Source organism: Dermacentor andersoni, chromosome 6 (assembly GCF_023375885.2).
Source record: "Dermacentor andersoni chromosome 6, qqDerAnde1_hic_scaffold, whole genome shotgun sequence".
NCBI lineage: Eukaryota > Metazoa > Arthropoda > Arachnida > Ixodida > Ixodidae > Dermacentor > Dermacentor andersoni.
The window spans coordinates 23,819,637-23,836,040 of NC_092819.1; the positions used below are offsets into that span (position 1 = coordinate 23,819,637).

A 16,404-nucleotide genomic window follows, 5' to 3' on the forward strand; every position below is an offset into this window, starting at 1 on the left:
TATGCCAGCATATTTCGCAGGGAAAGTTATCCACTCAGTTTTCTGAGACAAGAGTCAAACGCAAGCAAATAGAAACCAACCCGTCGCGCAGAATTTATTTACAGCAACCGAGGTTCGTCATAAAATAAATGTTCGAGGATGTCTTGGCCAACGCTATACATATGAGACACATTGTGTGCGGGCAAATGCGGTAACGCCTAATGCCGACGTGTCCTTCGCGGCCATTTCTCGCGTGTTTCGCCTCTCTGGCGCACGAATAAAAGCGAGCGTGTGTCTGCGCGTGTTTCCAAACAACCGCCCGACGCACGCGCGCTAAACGTGCCGTGTGCGACGGTCAGAGAAACGTTCGTGTTTCGTCCGCGGTTCGTGATGATGACGATGACCTTTGAGACGCCATAGCCCAGCATTTAAGGGCGCTTCCGACAATTTGGTCGGCGCTTGCAGAGTGGCGACACACTGTGAAGCAAGCATGGCACAAGCAGGACGGCGAGCGTCACGTATTTCTTTCTTTCTTTCTTTCTTTCTTTCTTTCTTTCTTTCTTTCTGCGCCCCACTTTCTGGCGACTCGAGACGACCACGAGGAGATGCGGACCGACGCGGATCCTGTGTAGCGCTGCGACTGCGAGCGTTTGTAAACAAAGGGCGCACTGCATATGTCACCGTCGAAGAACGTTGCGCTGCGACATAGCGTGCGTATCCATTTCTAGGAACGTGGATTCGCGCGCATGGGACGATGCCACGGACATGCAAGAATGATCCACAGACTCCTTACATATGTCCTAGGGACATTCGGATGTCCCGCTTCGGATATGTGTTGGACATCTGCACGACGTTTGGCGGTCTAATGGGTATAGTGGCAAGATAGCGATTCCGGTTAGTTTATCGATGTTCATGAAGTTTCTCGAGGCGCACATACGCGCGATGACAGCCGTGGTGGTTAGAGCACGATGTCCTGTTTTTTTTTTATTTATTATTTATTTATTTATTTATTTATTTATTTATTACCCTCAGGGCCAAAGGCATGGTAGAGGGGAGTGTGTTACAGCAAATGAGAAAAGGAAACAAATATAAGCTGTCAGAACGTTTAAGTACAAAGGCTTCTGATTATACAGTTTTAGCTAGGGTTTACAACGTCATGATAAATTGGCATCAAACTAAGATAGTAAAGCGGTAAATACAAAAGCACTTAGGTTACAACCATGCAGTAAACAACAACAACAAAAAATGCTTCGATTACACAATGTTAGCTAGAGCTGCTCGAAATCTTGGGTTATTGTAAATGGATACGAATTCACCAGGAAGATGGTTTCATTCCGTGGATTACCGCAGAAAAAATGACTGTTAATTTCGGCTGTTCAGTAATTAATTTAAAAGATAATGAACAATATTTTTTTGTGAAAAGTAAGCCAGCTCAAGGAGTATATTTTCGCTGCATATCACGAACACTGATCTCTAGTTTCGGGCAATATTTAAACATACTACTAGCATTGGGGAAAAAAGAAAGAAAGAAAGAAAAAGAAAAGAAAACGCCACGCTATATGTGAAGCGTCATCATTTATGCTGACCAGCACCTATACATAATGTCCTTTAGAAAAGTTTGAAAGAACCGCCATTGTGCGTGCGAAGCATTATTCCCATTTTCCCTTCTATATTGCATATCACTGGTGCAAGCTGGGTCGTCTGGTGATTAGACTGGAGATGAGGCGCTTGCTGTAGCCCCTCCATCCACGCGCCACCACCGCTTCTGTAGCTGCCCACGATAAGTGAATCGCAATTGTACCGTTCTTTTTTTTTTTTTTTTTGTACCACTACATGTCTTGATTCCTTTTTCTTTTTGGAGAACTGTATTACGTTTAACGTTTGCAGTTCTGTGACAGGGATTGCATAGGTGACGTAGAAGGGCAGGTGAAACACGGTACCATTTGGTACAGCGGCAACTACAAATTCAAAAAATACCGCCACATTTATTGGCCAGTAGCACGGTGGCCAGTAGCAAAACAGAACTTTTGCAAAAAGCCATTAGTAAGAACTTTACAAAAGATCATTTGGTTTATAAGGTATGATAATTAAGTGAGCTACTTTATATTCATGTGCTCAAATTATGAAGCAGTTGCAGCTTGGCTTGCACTCACCCTGGCTTAAGGACACGTTAGCGGCCATGTTACCGGCAAACAAAATGGCGCGTAGAGCTTGAGTTTTCTGCTCATCTTCTTACATCACCAGTTGAGATGAGGCGCTCTGGATAATGTTGCCCTTATTCTATGATTTTTCCGAGTTCATTTGCTTAGACCCAGCATTGTGACGTGTGCGGTGTCAGTGTGGTTCAAGCGAATGTCACAGCCGGAGACCGACGCGTTGTAGCAGCGCGGCGTGAGTGCGGGTTTGCGATCAGGCGGTGTGCTTCACCATGGACACGAGCAAGACGAGTAGCATAAAGTCGCTGCTTCTTCAGGCGTGGCGAGAGAGGTGGACTGATGTGAGGTGGGGCATCAACATCAAGAATGTTCTTCCGCGCGGCGTCAGTGGCGACGTGTACGATCTCGCCGACTGCATTTTGCAAGAAGCGTTGGTGGGTCCCGGGCCCAACAATCTTTTTCTGTCCTACCTCACGCACTGCTTGAGCGCCCAAGTAGTGTCTTACGGAGCGGTGCTGTCGAGCATCGGCCGATTCCAGTCGTTCTTTAAGCCTCCTTGCATTTTGAGCCTGCTGCAGCTCCTATATAGCATACAAGCCAAGATAACCTGCCACGGCAATGAAGAGGAATGCATCGCACTATGTAAGGCCATAGTGGGCGTCACCCACTGGTTGTATCTGTGCATGTGCCACTCAATAGGCAAGATCGTCGAGCTCAAGCAGAGCACAGAGCACGGGCTCATTTTGGAAAAGGCCTGCGAGTCGCTTTCCTTCTTTAGTGAGTCGACGTTCCTCAAGGCTCTCCTGTACATCGGCAAGCACGAAGAGCCCACCGTCTACTCGCAGCTCGCGCAAAAGCAGCAAGAACTGGAAACTAAGCTGAGCCAATCGCAGAGCTTCAGCATACCCAAGGACACGCTGGAAGGAGCTTTGAATTTGGTTCGCCTCGTGGACGACATGCCCAAGATATCGCTGTCTTCTTGCGTTAGCGGACGCGTGCCGAAGCAGCCTCTCGTGTGTAGCCTCAATGCCAATGTAGCGATAGAGGCGGTGCTGAACCCTGCCAGCGATATTCAAGGCACTGTCGACCATCTTCTGCTCATGAAGAAGCTTCTGAACCTCTCTTCTGCAGAGCTTTATTGTGAGATAATTAGAGCTGGCTTCATGGGGCTGGCCAACGGCAGCAACGAGGACCTAAAGTGGGCCGCTTTCACATTTCTCAAGGTCCCGCAACTGCTGTTGAAAATACACAGCGCTCGAAAGGATGACCGGCAGTGGGAAGAGGAGCTGGAAGCTGGACTGATGCAGCTGCTCAACTACTCTCCATTGCTTGATCTTACTGACTCAAAGTGTCACTGTGATTGCCTTCAATACCTTTTGAACGAGCTCCAAAAAGCTGAGCTATTGACTGAAACACAGGCGAAGGCACTCATGCATCGAAGACAGACGAACACACAGAAGCAGAACCTACAACGACCTGATCAGCAGACTCCGCAAGCAGGAGCTACACTGATTCTTCGTGCTGAACCCACAGTTACTAGCATCCTGAAGACACTCGACTCGGACTATTCAAAGAATCAAGAGGGTCTGCTGGGCATCCTGTGTCACATCATATCAGGAAAGAGCTTTGAGCTTATCCTCTCTGCTGCTGCAGCTACCGGCAAACTGAGCAGCTTTGTGAAGAAGCTGATAAAGTTCAATGAATATAACAAACAGAGTAGCGGAGAAGCAACTAAGAATGCACAAACAAGAGCACTGTTATTCGACATTACATTCTTGATGCTGTGTCACATTGCACAACATTATGGTATCCATTCTATGACCTTCAGTGAAGAGACAAGGGACTCTTTCTTTGCTGCTTGGGTGCCAGAATGCCTTGCTGAAGGTGGAAGGTACAACTGTCCAGATAAGATGCTAGCAGGATGTGATCCCACTAAGGTCGATTTGCTGTTGGAACAGTTCATGAGCAACAGCCCAGATTTCAAGAGCAATCAAGCTAAGTGGCATGAAGTGTGTGTAAATGTACCTATGGCAATCAAGGAGATATTGATAGCATGGGAACATGGTGCAATCTCGACTGACACTGTCAAGATGATTCTAGACAATGTCAAAAGCCGCATGTGCTGCCTTCCTGTGTGCATATCTGCTTGGCTGTGCAGCTACATCACTGTTTTGCACCACGAAGAACGGTTAAAGCCAATGAACATGCTTCAACAGTTTATGACTCCACTTGCTAGTGATACCATTGTGAGCACGGAACCAGGTGGCGAGCGCTCAGGTGCACAGGAACAATCCCTCCAACAGAACCCCTCTTACAAGGAGCGCTCAACACTGATGGCAAACATAATCAAAAAGATGATGTATGATTTGCACCCACCCCAGCATATTCAAGTGATATCACATAGCCTGACAGCCAAGACTCCCTTGTGGGAAGTTATGGATCAGGTATTCAGCATGGCTCATTCGAGGGGCTGGATTGATTGGCGTGCAATTCACAGCTTGGACACGCTTATGTGCGTTGGTGGTCCCCAGTGGTTCACTGACACTTTAGTGAGACAGGCTTTGAAGCATGATCACCTTGAAGACCTTCATCGTGCCATTGACCTTTCTTTTGGCCTCTTTCATGTAGACATTGAGCAATGTGCACTTGCTCTTTTGACTCAAGTGCTCCCGAACTACCTCCTGTGGGAAACACGACAAGACTTTCTCACTGAGCCCAGAGGCTCTGCTTTGGCAAGGCTTGTGGTTCTCAGCACATTTGCTGCGCTGCAGGCCAGAACAAACTCGCCTACATTGGGCATGCAGAGGGGCGGTCGCAAACGGCCTTACTGGGACATGGAACTTGAAGAGGCCATGGACGAATCCAAGCGAATGCGGCCCAGCAAGATAAGGCGGGGCCTCAATGACTCTGAGCTTCTGGATGACACACCGTTTGCATTGCAGTGCCACTCTGAAGAAAACTACCGCTCCCTGGATCCTTTGAGCAAGGCAGTGGCTGACACGATGAGACTGTTGATGGCTATAGCCTCAGACTCTGTTATCAGCCAGCGGTCAGTGTTCCCACTTCTTTTGTTTGAGCAGGTTGTGCTGTGTGCAGGTGAAGAGGCACACCGTGTGCTCCAGTTTGCCCCGTTGGGCCTCGTACCACAGCTGGTGCGAAGCATGCCTCTTTTGATGTCCCACCAGCTGATTCTAGCCCTGAGCAGTTTGCAGACATCCAGAGCACGCAAGGTGACTGCCAGGGCCACCTGCCAGTTGCAGATTGCTCGGTCACTGAGCAGCACTCACCTTACTTGATGGAAAGGTAGATCTCCGTTGCAGTATTGGTCTTCAAGTGTGGGGACCAAGGCCCTGTTTACACAGTAGGAACTGGCTTTTGCAGTTCTCTTCCCTCATTACAGATATCATAATGCAAGGATGAGCTGCTCTGGCAAATGTAAAGCTGAAACCATGCAGTGTTTGATGCGGTTGAAGGAACATGGGGGCACCTTGGTTTTTAATGTGTTCCAAAACTCGTTCTCATCTGCATATGAGCTTTGTTAAAAAGTTAGCACAAGTTTTTTATGCAAGGTTACCATTCCTCTTTTCAGTTCGTTATCTGAATAGGTTAGAAATGGTATTGATGCAGGCTGGCATGGTGCTTTCTAATTAAGCAACAACAGCTTGGGAGCAGATAATTGTAAATTTGATATTTTTTAATGTACGCTACTTTACCATTCCTTTTTCCAGTTCATTATCTGAATAGGTTAGAAATGGTATTGATGCAGGCTGGCATGGTACTTTCTAAGTAAGCAGCAACAGCTTGGGAGCAGATAATTGTAAATTTGATATTTTTTCATGTACGCTACTTTGGTATGTGTAATCTTAAGGTGTGAGCGAAGTGATGTCCTTGTATCTTTCCACTGAAAGAGTTGAAAGCTTTTGTCCTTGCTGTAATCATGTCACATGTTTACACAATAATGAAATCAGATTTGTCAGTCCTGAATAAAACCATGTAATGTAACTACATGTGAACGACCATATGAAACTGCCTTTTTTGTTTATATAGCATTCTTGACTTGTTACTGTAGATTTAAGCAACAGTGATGCTACAACATAGACACAAACCAACAAACAAATGATTTGGTAGAAGCTTGTTTACTTGCTTATTATACAAGCCATTACTATGATAAACTACATCAAAGGAAAGAAGAAAGAAACTGAAGCGACTGAATGAATACTTTATATTGGTTAAACTACTTTCAATTAAATTTCTAAATAGGCTTGCACAATTGTAGGTGATGTGCTCCCTAAGAAGAGCACTTGACTGTAAAAGCAAGCCCTGTACAAAAAGGCAATGTAAGTACCATCAGTTGGCCATAGCCCAGAGGTGTATGTACAGTGCTCAGCTATTGAAACAGGATGTTCGTAGCGCATGACTGCTGGCGCAGACACCGAGCTGACACTTTGGATGCATTGTGATATACGATGAAAACGAGAGCCTTTATGACACACTGTGGTTGCATTTGATCTCATAACAATCATCCAGCACTCACTGGTGGACAAGCACTCACCAGTGGAACAAAACAGTGGTAGCAGCCATGCATTGTGAGTATCATGTTTTGATCACTGAGCACTGTACATTCATTGTAATAGTAAGCTAGTGGACTATATGTACATGTTACATAGAGACAGAATGATGCATTTGAGAGCAGGTAGAGTCTCTCACACACATTTGTTCTTATTGTGATCTGTACGAGAGTCAGCATGACAAGTGCACACAAGGCTGGAATGTGTTGAGGCAAGCACTGTTAGTGGTACATTTTGATAGTGGCTAAAGCATTCTAATAGCATACAAGGTGGTACCAAAAAGTTTCGAGACTGGCCTTGTTCTGAAGAAAGTAATTTATTTATGCACATTCAAACACTGTCACCTTCATAATATTTCCCTTGCGGAGCAATACAGTACTTCTGGTGTTGTTGCTATTTTCCGAATATTTACTGGAGGTATCTTTTCCTATATGAGTTCAGCACCTTTTTTGAGCTATGCTTGATTTCAGGAATCATGTCAGAACAGTGACCTTTGAGCTAGGTTATGAATTTTGGGAAGAGCAAAATATGTGGGACCAAAACTTGACGAATGACCTGTTTTTCACGCCGACGATCATCACTAAGGTTGAAACTTAGGTGTACACGTACAACCTTGAGAGGAAGCAACAGTTGAAGTGGAAAAGCCCAACATCTCCATGACCAAAGAAAGGCTGGGCATGTGCGCAGCTTGACAAAGTGCATGCTCATTGCCTGTTTTGGCATTGGTGGTATTGTGCATCATAAATTTGTCCTGAATAGCCAGACTATGAGCAGCAAGTTTTATTGACATATCTTAGGGCTTCTGAGTGAGGACGTTCGGCAAAAACAGCCTGATCTGGCGCAGATGAGGAGCTGGGTGCTGCATGAAGACAATGTACCCTGTCGCAGATCACACACACGCGTCTCGCCGGAAACGTGGTTTTGCTTCCATATTCACCCTACTCATCAGATTTGGTGCGTGCTTATTTCGCTCTCTTCTCAAAATCAGAAAATTTCGGCAGAACCCATCTTACGACAGATGTTGACTTTAATGCAATTAGCATTGAAGCAATTTAGTGAAATTCTATAGTACGACCACCAAAACACTTCATGTATGATACATGTATGCAGCCTGGCTACTCTCTTGACACACTGTGCCATCTGGCAGCACCATTGAAAAGTTCTTATATGGTGCATGTGTGAGTATATATATATTCAGAGAAGATTGTCTGAATATATATGACGAGGATCTAGTACCACCCAACAATGGAGAAATTTCAAGGTTTTTGTTGATGAGGAACGACACAGACCCAGTGGCATGTACCCAGTGGCCCCAAGTTGGCACCAGAGAGGTTCATTGATGTGAGGCACATACCCGTTGAAGAAAATTACTGAAGTTTGGCACATACCCTGTTGCACGTACCCAGTGATGCAAATTAATGTCAAAGAGGTTTTTTTAAGGTTCATATGACTCATACCCAATTGCACATTGTTGCCAGTTGCCACATTGACGTTAAAGGGACCCTGAAACGATTTTGACGATATTGTACAAACATACTGTGTCGTTAGAGTAGATCCCTCTGATCATTAATTGACGCATCTAAGTGCTCCGCTTAAGCGTGTAATTTATTATAAGGTTTTAAAAATGTACATCGGTGCCGATCGCAGCACACTGCTCGGCAGAATTTTCAGCCGCCCCTACCCATATTATGTATGTCACCCAATTGACGTCACTGGGCGAGCTATCCGATTGGCTGCCCAGGGCACGCGTCATCGATAATTTTTCCACCTTTATGGTGCACAAATGATGTTCGTAATAGTTGGAATGTTAGTTAATTTGTTTCTATAAAAAGAAAGTAACAGAAAGAGAGTGCACTAGAACAATATCTCACTACATTTAAGCACTTCCAGCACACAGCAAGCGTCAGCTGCTTGTGTTACAACGTGCTCCATTTCGACGAGAGCTCTGCGGTCAGAGTCGGTCTCAGTCTTTTCGCGAGCACTATGATTCGACTTTGTTGCGTTGTGGATTGCAAAAGTAGCGACTGGCAATATGTCAAGTTGCAACATCGTGTGCCGCTGCAAGGCAGCACACGAGCGGACTGGCAGCAGTGCATCAGACTGCCGCTATACGATCGGCGCCAGGATTTGTGCGTTTGAGGCCGTCACTTTATACCGGAAGATTACTAATGCAATAGTATTTTGCGAGTCTGGTATTAGGGTAAACGCAAGAGCAGTGGGACAGGGCCTGGCCGCTTGACCGTGCCGTTTAACAGGATGAGCAGAAGTGCAAATGTGAATGGTCTGCATGGTGCAGCCGCCTGGTAGCACAGAGCTCAACCACACACAGTAGCAGCAACAAAATGTAGTCTTCTTTGCTGCTGGTGTAAATTTTTGCAGGAGTGTAATCATTAACACATTGTTTTTGTAAATGTTTATTATATTTGACACTTGGTTAGAGCAATATTAGCTCTTTCTTTGGCTGGTTAAGCTCTGTGCCAACGTGTGGCTGGACCGTGGAGACCGATCAGGCAGCTCACGTATGTCTACGCTAAAGTTCCTTCATCAGCTTGAATTTATGCCTCTAGCCATCCGTCGAAACGCCCAGCTAGCCTGTGGTTACCGGAATACCAGACATGTTCGGCGCTGCGACAGAATGCTCGCAACGCGCGCTGCTTCGATAGCTCTCGCTCGGGGTTGACTGGCGGAGAGTTTGGAGAGGCGTCGCATGCTTGTTCCTAGAGAACCGGAAGTCGACGACACGACGGGCCATCATGACGCAGAGCCAGTGAAGGCGGAGCTTAGCCCTGATCACTCTGCGAACGAGTTGAGGAGAAAATGCATGACTATGGAGGATGGTAACTTGCAATCGTTTGTAGTTCTCTTAATATGAGACGTTTCACACAAATTTTGGTGCAAATGATTAACTTTAGCTGTACACTACGCATCTACAAAATTTGTCAGAACAGTTTCACGGGCCTTTTAAAGGGCAACTCCGGCGATATTTCGATGTTCACGGATCTTAATGAAAATTTGAATATACGTTCTCTTTTGTGCTCTGATTATCTGTGGCGAACAATATGGCTGCAAGTCGTTTAGTTTTCCTGAGAATTAATTTTAATGATTGGTTGCGTTCTCGACTCATGACTTTCTACTGGTCACCCTGTGTTTGTGACGTCGGAGACTACCACTGTCGCTGAAACCGCCGCTGTTTGGTTAAGAAATTCTGTACAAGTTCCCTGTGTCGTCAGGAGGCTCATCGCATCACTTCTTTGGCGTTAGCGCCACGTTTACTGTGTATTTAGCACGCATTCTGTGTGTTTACATTGTGGTAGTGTAGGATCTGACGTAATCGAATCATCGCGACGTCACACGAAGCATCTACACGTTTCGGTTTTGGTATCTTGTTTATTGATTATTTAAAATTATTGATGAATTTATAAGCAAATTGAGCCACCCTCTCGGTGACAGGACTGTCAATGCCATCTGAAAATGACAGTACCCTAATATGGTTAGAAAAACGCCAGAGTTACCCTTTAAGGAGGTTCATTGAACAGCAGCACCTTGCCAGTGAACAAAGTTGTTCCGACAGTGGTTTCGAACCCTGTTCCCTCAGCATGACAGAAAACTGTGCTACCCAATAGACTATAAAGTACTTAGTGATCTGAGTTGGCGGGAAATAGAGAAATAGATGGATAGATAGTCAGCCCCCAGACAGTTTGTGATGTACCCTAAGCATGCTGATCGCATTAAAACCCAGCCCAGTGGTCGCCATTTTGACACAATAGCTGAAATCGAGCACAAATCACTGAGGTACCTTATTTGTCAATAAAAAAAAATGTAATTCTTTACATGCAAAATACAGTAATTGCCATTTGGGCCTTTAGCTGTTATAGCTAGTTACTGGCCCCTACAGGTACAACATGCACAGTACTGCAAACTACAAACAAAACACACACCACAAGGACGTGTAATCGTCTGTCACACATACTAATATGTACATGCAGGAAAGAATACTTCCATTAAAATTTGAAAAGTGGCAGGAATACTGGAAGGACTGTATTGCTGTGCAAGGGGACTAAGGACTGTATTGCTGTGCAAGGGGACTATTTCAATAGTGACAGTGTCTTAATGCACACAAATTACTTTTCTTTCAAAACAGAGCCAGTCTCAAAGCTTTCTGATGCTGCCTCGTACTGGGGAAGTTATGTGACCCACAACTGACCAGAATACCTTAGAAGACCACGTTGGTAATTAGAAGATCTCATTATGTGCTAGTGAAATTCTAAGAGATAAGTGGTTAACCCAAAACTTCTAATTTTAAACTCACAAAGGAAGCTAAACTGAAATAGGAGAAGCTATGCTCACTGCAACATTTAGTAAATGACAAAGTATGTACACATCGCAACCATAATCCACTGGCAGTACTTTAGATTTAAAGAAACACACTAGCCTTTCATCATCCAAAATTTAATCTTTCTTCGCACTTGTAATATAGTTATAGCGCTTGCAGTGAAGAATTAACTAGCACATCTAAATTCTTTGTATAAATATTAGTGTACAGGTTCTTTTTATTGCTGTACAGGAAAAGTTTAGAAATATGGGTTTGCAGTGAACTTGAACATAAAAAAGAACCTGGACAAATTAGCAATAACAAATAAATATGCTGTCTAAAGGACAGGGACTTGCATTTTGTTTTCTTTATCAGTATACAATAAAAATTCCAAATGCATTATGTTGATTAATTAATTAGTCTGTAATCAGAGGACAGAAGAATGTTGCCTGATAACATATATATCCCTGTCTCTGGCAACCTCATGTACTTATGTTTACTTAAATGAACTTTTTTTTGAGAGCCCTTAATATTTGCTCAGTGACGTTTTGCTTTACTGCAGTTGCAGGCTTGAAGCAGTTAGCACAGACACTTTGTGTAAATATAACACCAGTGTGTTGTCATCAGTCCTTGTGGTTGTAGTCCCAGATATGTTTTCCATGGCCTCCTCTTCTGTCTGCCCACACAACCACAGATTTGACACGGGGGCCGTCAGCCAGCTCCAGCCTTCCAGTGAAATGTTGGTCATTGCCTTTCCTGTAGCCAAAGCGGTGCTGTCCGTGTGCAGAAACTTCTGCAAAACTTTGATGATCGAACAAAAAAATTTTTTTTTAAATGCTTGTGATTGAACATAAGCGTATTTGCACGATTACAACGACAACTTTGTAATGCTGATCTTGCACAGTGCTCGGGATCATGCTGCGATTGCAACTTGATTTTTTTTTCCTAATTCACTAGGCTTTGCTACTAAACTCCTCAGCGAGATGGGAAAGCCGGCCCATCTGCCTAAGCTTCCCCACGCTACTCAAGTGCCAAAGGTGAAGCACGGTGCGACGGCTGCAGGAGCTTGATTTCGGCGAATTCTCTTGTCTATTTATTTAAACGGATGTACGTGACGGATAGAACTAATGGAAGGCTTTACTATATTTATGCATAGGTACGTGCGTAACGGGCCATATGAGCGACATTTTCCTATAAAGCTAAATATTGAAGTTATATCGGCTCCGTAGCTGTGTTGTCTTTAAGAGAAGACCATACAGTACGTAATGGGCATTGTGCCACTGCGCAAATGCGTTTTGTTGAATTCTGGTACACGACATCCCGCACGAATACCTGCAACCAGCTTGTATTCATTATGTATTGTTAAAGAAAAAAAAAAGGAGTTGAGAGCCATCGAGCTTCTTTGGATTTTCCCTTGAATCACGCGTATCAGTAAGTGGATTGGCAGAAAATGCGCACTGCCAGTAGCTTTCATTCCTCTTGATCGTTATTTCATTCATTAGTATGTGCAAGCCGTGAATTCTCGAGGGAAATGTTTTCATCCCTACACGAATTGTAGGTTTGATATGATGGTGCGAATGTAATCTTACGTAACAAATTTATCACCTGAAAAATTTGGATGCTCCTGTGTCCTCTCTTCGATCGCTCGAAGTACTGTGTGCACCTCCGTGAATGATGTCTGCATCGCGAATCAGCTGGACACCCGACATGGCGGCAAGTTCCGACGCAGCCGCCGGCGTTGGGTCTGTGTGCAGTAGCTTCATTTCATCGGAGTCACGGCTCGGACCTCGCTCGACATTTGTCGAATTCGGTGGGTCTCGACGCAATCCGACGGAGGCGAGCTCGCCGTCACTTTCAATTAGAAGTGTAAAGCCTTCCACTGTGTCGTTCAGCGCACGGGAGCTTGCGCTTTGGTTTGCCGGATCCACTGCGTCCTTGCTTGCGTCACTGTAGTTTAAACGGTCAGTGCCCGTTATCGATTCGTAGTCAGATCCGACATCATTAGCGGCTGCTTTTTCTAAGGTCGAGCTGGCGTCGATTTTCGCCAGGCCTCCTTTCTGTGCCGGTGCATCAGGGCTTGCGAGATTACTTTCTCGACGGCCCAGTTCTTGCGAATCCTCGTCGCTGACGTCTTCGGGGTACGAGTCGTGGTGGTAGTCTTCTTCGGCGTGGTATTCCGGCGAATAGTCGTAGTAATCCTCTCGCGACTCACGACTCGTCGGTTCTTCGGGCGGCCGGTGCACTTGACGAGTGCGTTTCACGGCAGGCTGCCTCGTCTGCTGTTCCCGCTCTTCGCTCCCGACGACGGGCTCCAAGCCGTACACTCGCGGTCGAACCACGGACGAGTCGGTCATGTGGTCCTCCAGCCTCCGCTGGTCTGGTTCGCAGGTGCGCCGCCGTGCTCCGACAGTGCGGCACTTGCTTCGTCGGGGCCACTTCACGTCTGCTGCCAGCTTGCGCTGTCTTGGTTGGAAAAGGTTTATCTTCGGCCGTTTTTTCCTGCGCCGCATTCTCCGGGGCTTGGAGCTGTTTGAGCTTCCTTGTCCTAATATAGCGCCGTCATCACGTTTTGTTGCGGCGTCAACTCGGTGGGCTGAGTCGTGACCTGTTCTCGTCTCACTGGTTCTGGTTGCCCCTGGAAACTTGGAGAGCCGCGTTGTTGCGGTTAGCTTGATAGTAGCTGGTCTGCCGCGAAGCAGTCTTGGCCTCTTCGGGGCTGTTGAGGCGATCACCGACGAAGATTGCCCGCTAAAAGTGTTCCCTGCGCTCTTAGATCCAACGCTGGGCTCTGCCGCTAGGACCTTGTAACCGTATACCCTCGACTGATTCAAAGGTACTCGGCTGGCCAATGCGCTCGCGCTGCCGTTATCTGACGCTAGTGGACTCGCGTTTAGTAACAAACGCTTCGACACAGCACTTGGTATAGCACGGCCCGGTCCACGGGCAAATGCAGCGACGTCATCGGGTACTACACGTACTCTGGAGCCTTCCACAACTGACCGGGAAGTCCCCTTTTGGCACGACGGCGTGACGGTTGGCGTATGTACGCGGTTTTCAGGTGATGAAACGTCGGAAGCATTTGTCAGGCCATTGATCACCGCGAGCTCGAGCTGGGACGACACACCGTTCGTGGAGTTGGTGGGCTTTAGCTGCTTGTCAATGGCGTCGACGAACCTATTGGTGTCCGCGAGTAACATTTTCCAGGCTGGATCTTCATGGTATGAAAACCTGACAGACCTAGCGGGCTTAACGGCTGGTCTCTTCGTTGAACCAGCTGGAGTGCGGATTCTTGCTTTTTCTCGATTTCGCAGTGGTTCCACGTGCAGATTCCAACCCAGTTTGCTGCTAATGTCGGCCGATACAATGACTGGATATTCTTTGGAAGCTTCTCCAAAAGCTGATTGATGTAGATCGTCGAGAGGAAATGTCTGTATTGCTGTCAGCACCGTGCAGACTGCTGGTAGCTGCGAATAACGAACCAAAACGCACACTTTACAGCTGCTATATTAGTGTTTTGTTTGCAAATATACAAACAAAACACAAACCCTGTGCTCCGCACACGAGTTTTTTTACTGTTTAATTGCAGCATGTGCACGTTACTGTTTGCACCGTAACGTGCACGTGCTTGCGCGCTGAAGGCCTTAGGCGAAACGCATCCGACACACACGCACACGCACGCACGCACGCACACACACCTGGCGCTTTTGTCCTTTCAGATGCGCTACGCCTAAGGCCTTCAGTATGCCGTGCCAACAAGCCCAACACGCAATCTTTGTGGGTTACTACGGCTGTTCAGCGATCCACTTCCGTGGCACGCCTCGTATGTCCCTGAGCAATGCACTCACAATTCACAAAGTGACAGGTCACAAACGTAGCGTCCGTTTTCAGCATTGTTGTGTTTCGTGCTACACATAACCATTGCACGCTTCTAGTCGAGCGACGAAAGCGCGCTGCCACATGCATTTTTCGCACATGCATACCACTCGCCGTGATTCTTCGCATAAACGAATTATATGAGGTGCCGCGGTGCAAGTCTGTTTCTCCAGGATCTTTCGCTTGTGGAATTCCAGTGAATGGACGCTTTAGCTCGGTGCCAACTCCGGTATACCTGATGCTCGTACAACCACTGATCGAGTAAAATTTGTTGACTTAGCGGCTAGGGCTCTGCGCTGCTAAGCACGAGATCGCGGGATCGAATCCCGGCCGCGGCGGCCGCATTTCGATGGAGGCGAAATGCAAAAACGCCCGTGTACCGTGAGTTGGGTGCACCTTGAAGAATCCCAAGTGGTCATAATTAATCCGGAGTCCTCACTACGGCGTGCCTCATAATCATATCGAGGTTTTGGCACGTAAATCCCATAAATTCAGTTCAACAGCGTGCTACCAGAGCCCAAAGCTGTCGTTTATCATACAGTTTTCTTGCATAAGAAAGTCATTCACTACTAAGCCTTCATATTGAGTGTATCCTCAATTTCCAGCCGCCATTAGCAGCAGAATAGCAGTCAAACAAGAATACTTAATTAGGTGCTTCCAACGAAAACGTTCCAATATGCACCCCCCCCCCTTTTTTTTTTTAATTTTCTTCTCAACGTAGCATGCATTGAGCTCGGCGTATTTTTCCAGTGTACTACAGGGAAACCTTTTCAACAACTTGGCACGACAGTGATTGTCTCCGCGAAGCCTCAAACGCAGAGCCCTGCGTACGCACCAGCATGTCGAACGGTTGAGGCGACGTCGACGACCACGCGGAGCTGCTGCACACACGCTGCAGGTCCGTGCGATTCGGCCCAACGTGGAAGACGTGTCTCATGCGGACAGTTCGCCGCCACTGAAGGCGTCTCGGCTGACCTGCTTCCCCGTCCAACCACACAATTCTTCGTAAGCGCGACAGTGGCTACACTTGGATCCTTTGTTCTGGAAGGCGAAGCCACAATTCCGTGACGGTCTTCGATTCGGCACCACTCGCTGCTCAGCCCACCAGACAATGCGGAACGACGGTCATTTACGTGCAACTTGCGGTAAAAGTGAAGCAAACGAAGTACAAGTACAAACGAACAACATTTTCTTTTTTTTTGCTCTCCACAAAAGGCTGCTCCACTCGGCGAGTTTTGCAAAGAGCTTCGCCTACGTGCTCCGTGGGCTGCGCGAAGCGCACGCGTCTTCCGCAATTATGTTCGTGTTTTAAACGTCCTGTCTGTTGAAGAGTCGGATGACTCACGCTTTTTCTCAGTGGAGTTCATCCCGAGAATTCCTAAAGATCTAAGAAAGTGAGTAAGCACTAAAGGCCCCGTCACAATTGGGACCAGTAATAAGCGTTTATTCTTTAACAATTTTGTCAGTGGAAGAGAAATGAAGGTGAAAGTTTAATTGCTTGAATTTCGTACCGACA

At 46.4% G+C, this 16,404-nt stretch overlaps 2 protein-coding genes across 2 annotated transcripts; one reads left to right on the forward strand and one right to left on the reverse strand.

The window, feature by feature from the left end:
* Positions 1-203: 203 nt before the first annotated feature.
* MED24 (mediator complex subunit 24) lies at positions 204-6,142 on the forward strand. The gene has a single exon (XM_055065947.2). The coding sequence runs from the start codon at positions 2,408-2,410 to the stop codon at positions 5,429-5,431; it is 3,024 nt and encodes a 1,007-aa protein (XP_054921922.1). The 5' UTR covers positions 204-2,407; the 3' UTR covers positions 5,432-6,142.
* Positions 6,143-6,232: 90 nt separating this feature from the next.
* On the reverse strand, positions 6,233-14,465 carry LOC126521402 (uncharacterized). The gene is made up of 2 exons (XM_050170094.3): positions 12,621-14,465; positions 6,233-11,816 (listed from the first exon to the last, which is right to left on the reverse strand). Exons 1-2 carry the CDS (start codon positions 14,210-14,212, stop codon positions 11,639-11,641), a joined length of 1,770 nt encoding a protein of 589 aa, XP_050026051.2. The 5' UTR covers positions 14,213-14,465; the 3' UTR covers positions 6,233-11,638.
* Positions 14,466-16,404: the final 1,939 nt, after the last annotated feature.

Coding starts and splice junctions, on each gene's coding strand:
- MED24 (XM_055065947.2), top strand. CDS start 2,408: ATGGACACGAGCAAGACGAGTAGCATAAAGTCGCTGCTTCTTCAGGCG.
- LOC126521402 (XM_050170094.3), bottom strand. CDS start 14,212: ATGTTACTCGCGGACACCAATAGGTTCGTCGACGCCATTGACAAGCAG. Junction 11,817..12,620: donor GGAGCATCCAAATTTTTCAG/GTGATAAATTTG, acceptor CGATCATCAAAG/TTTTGCAGAAGTTTCTGCAC.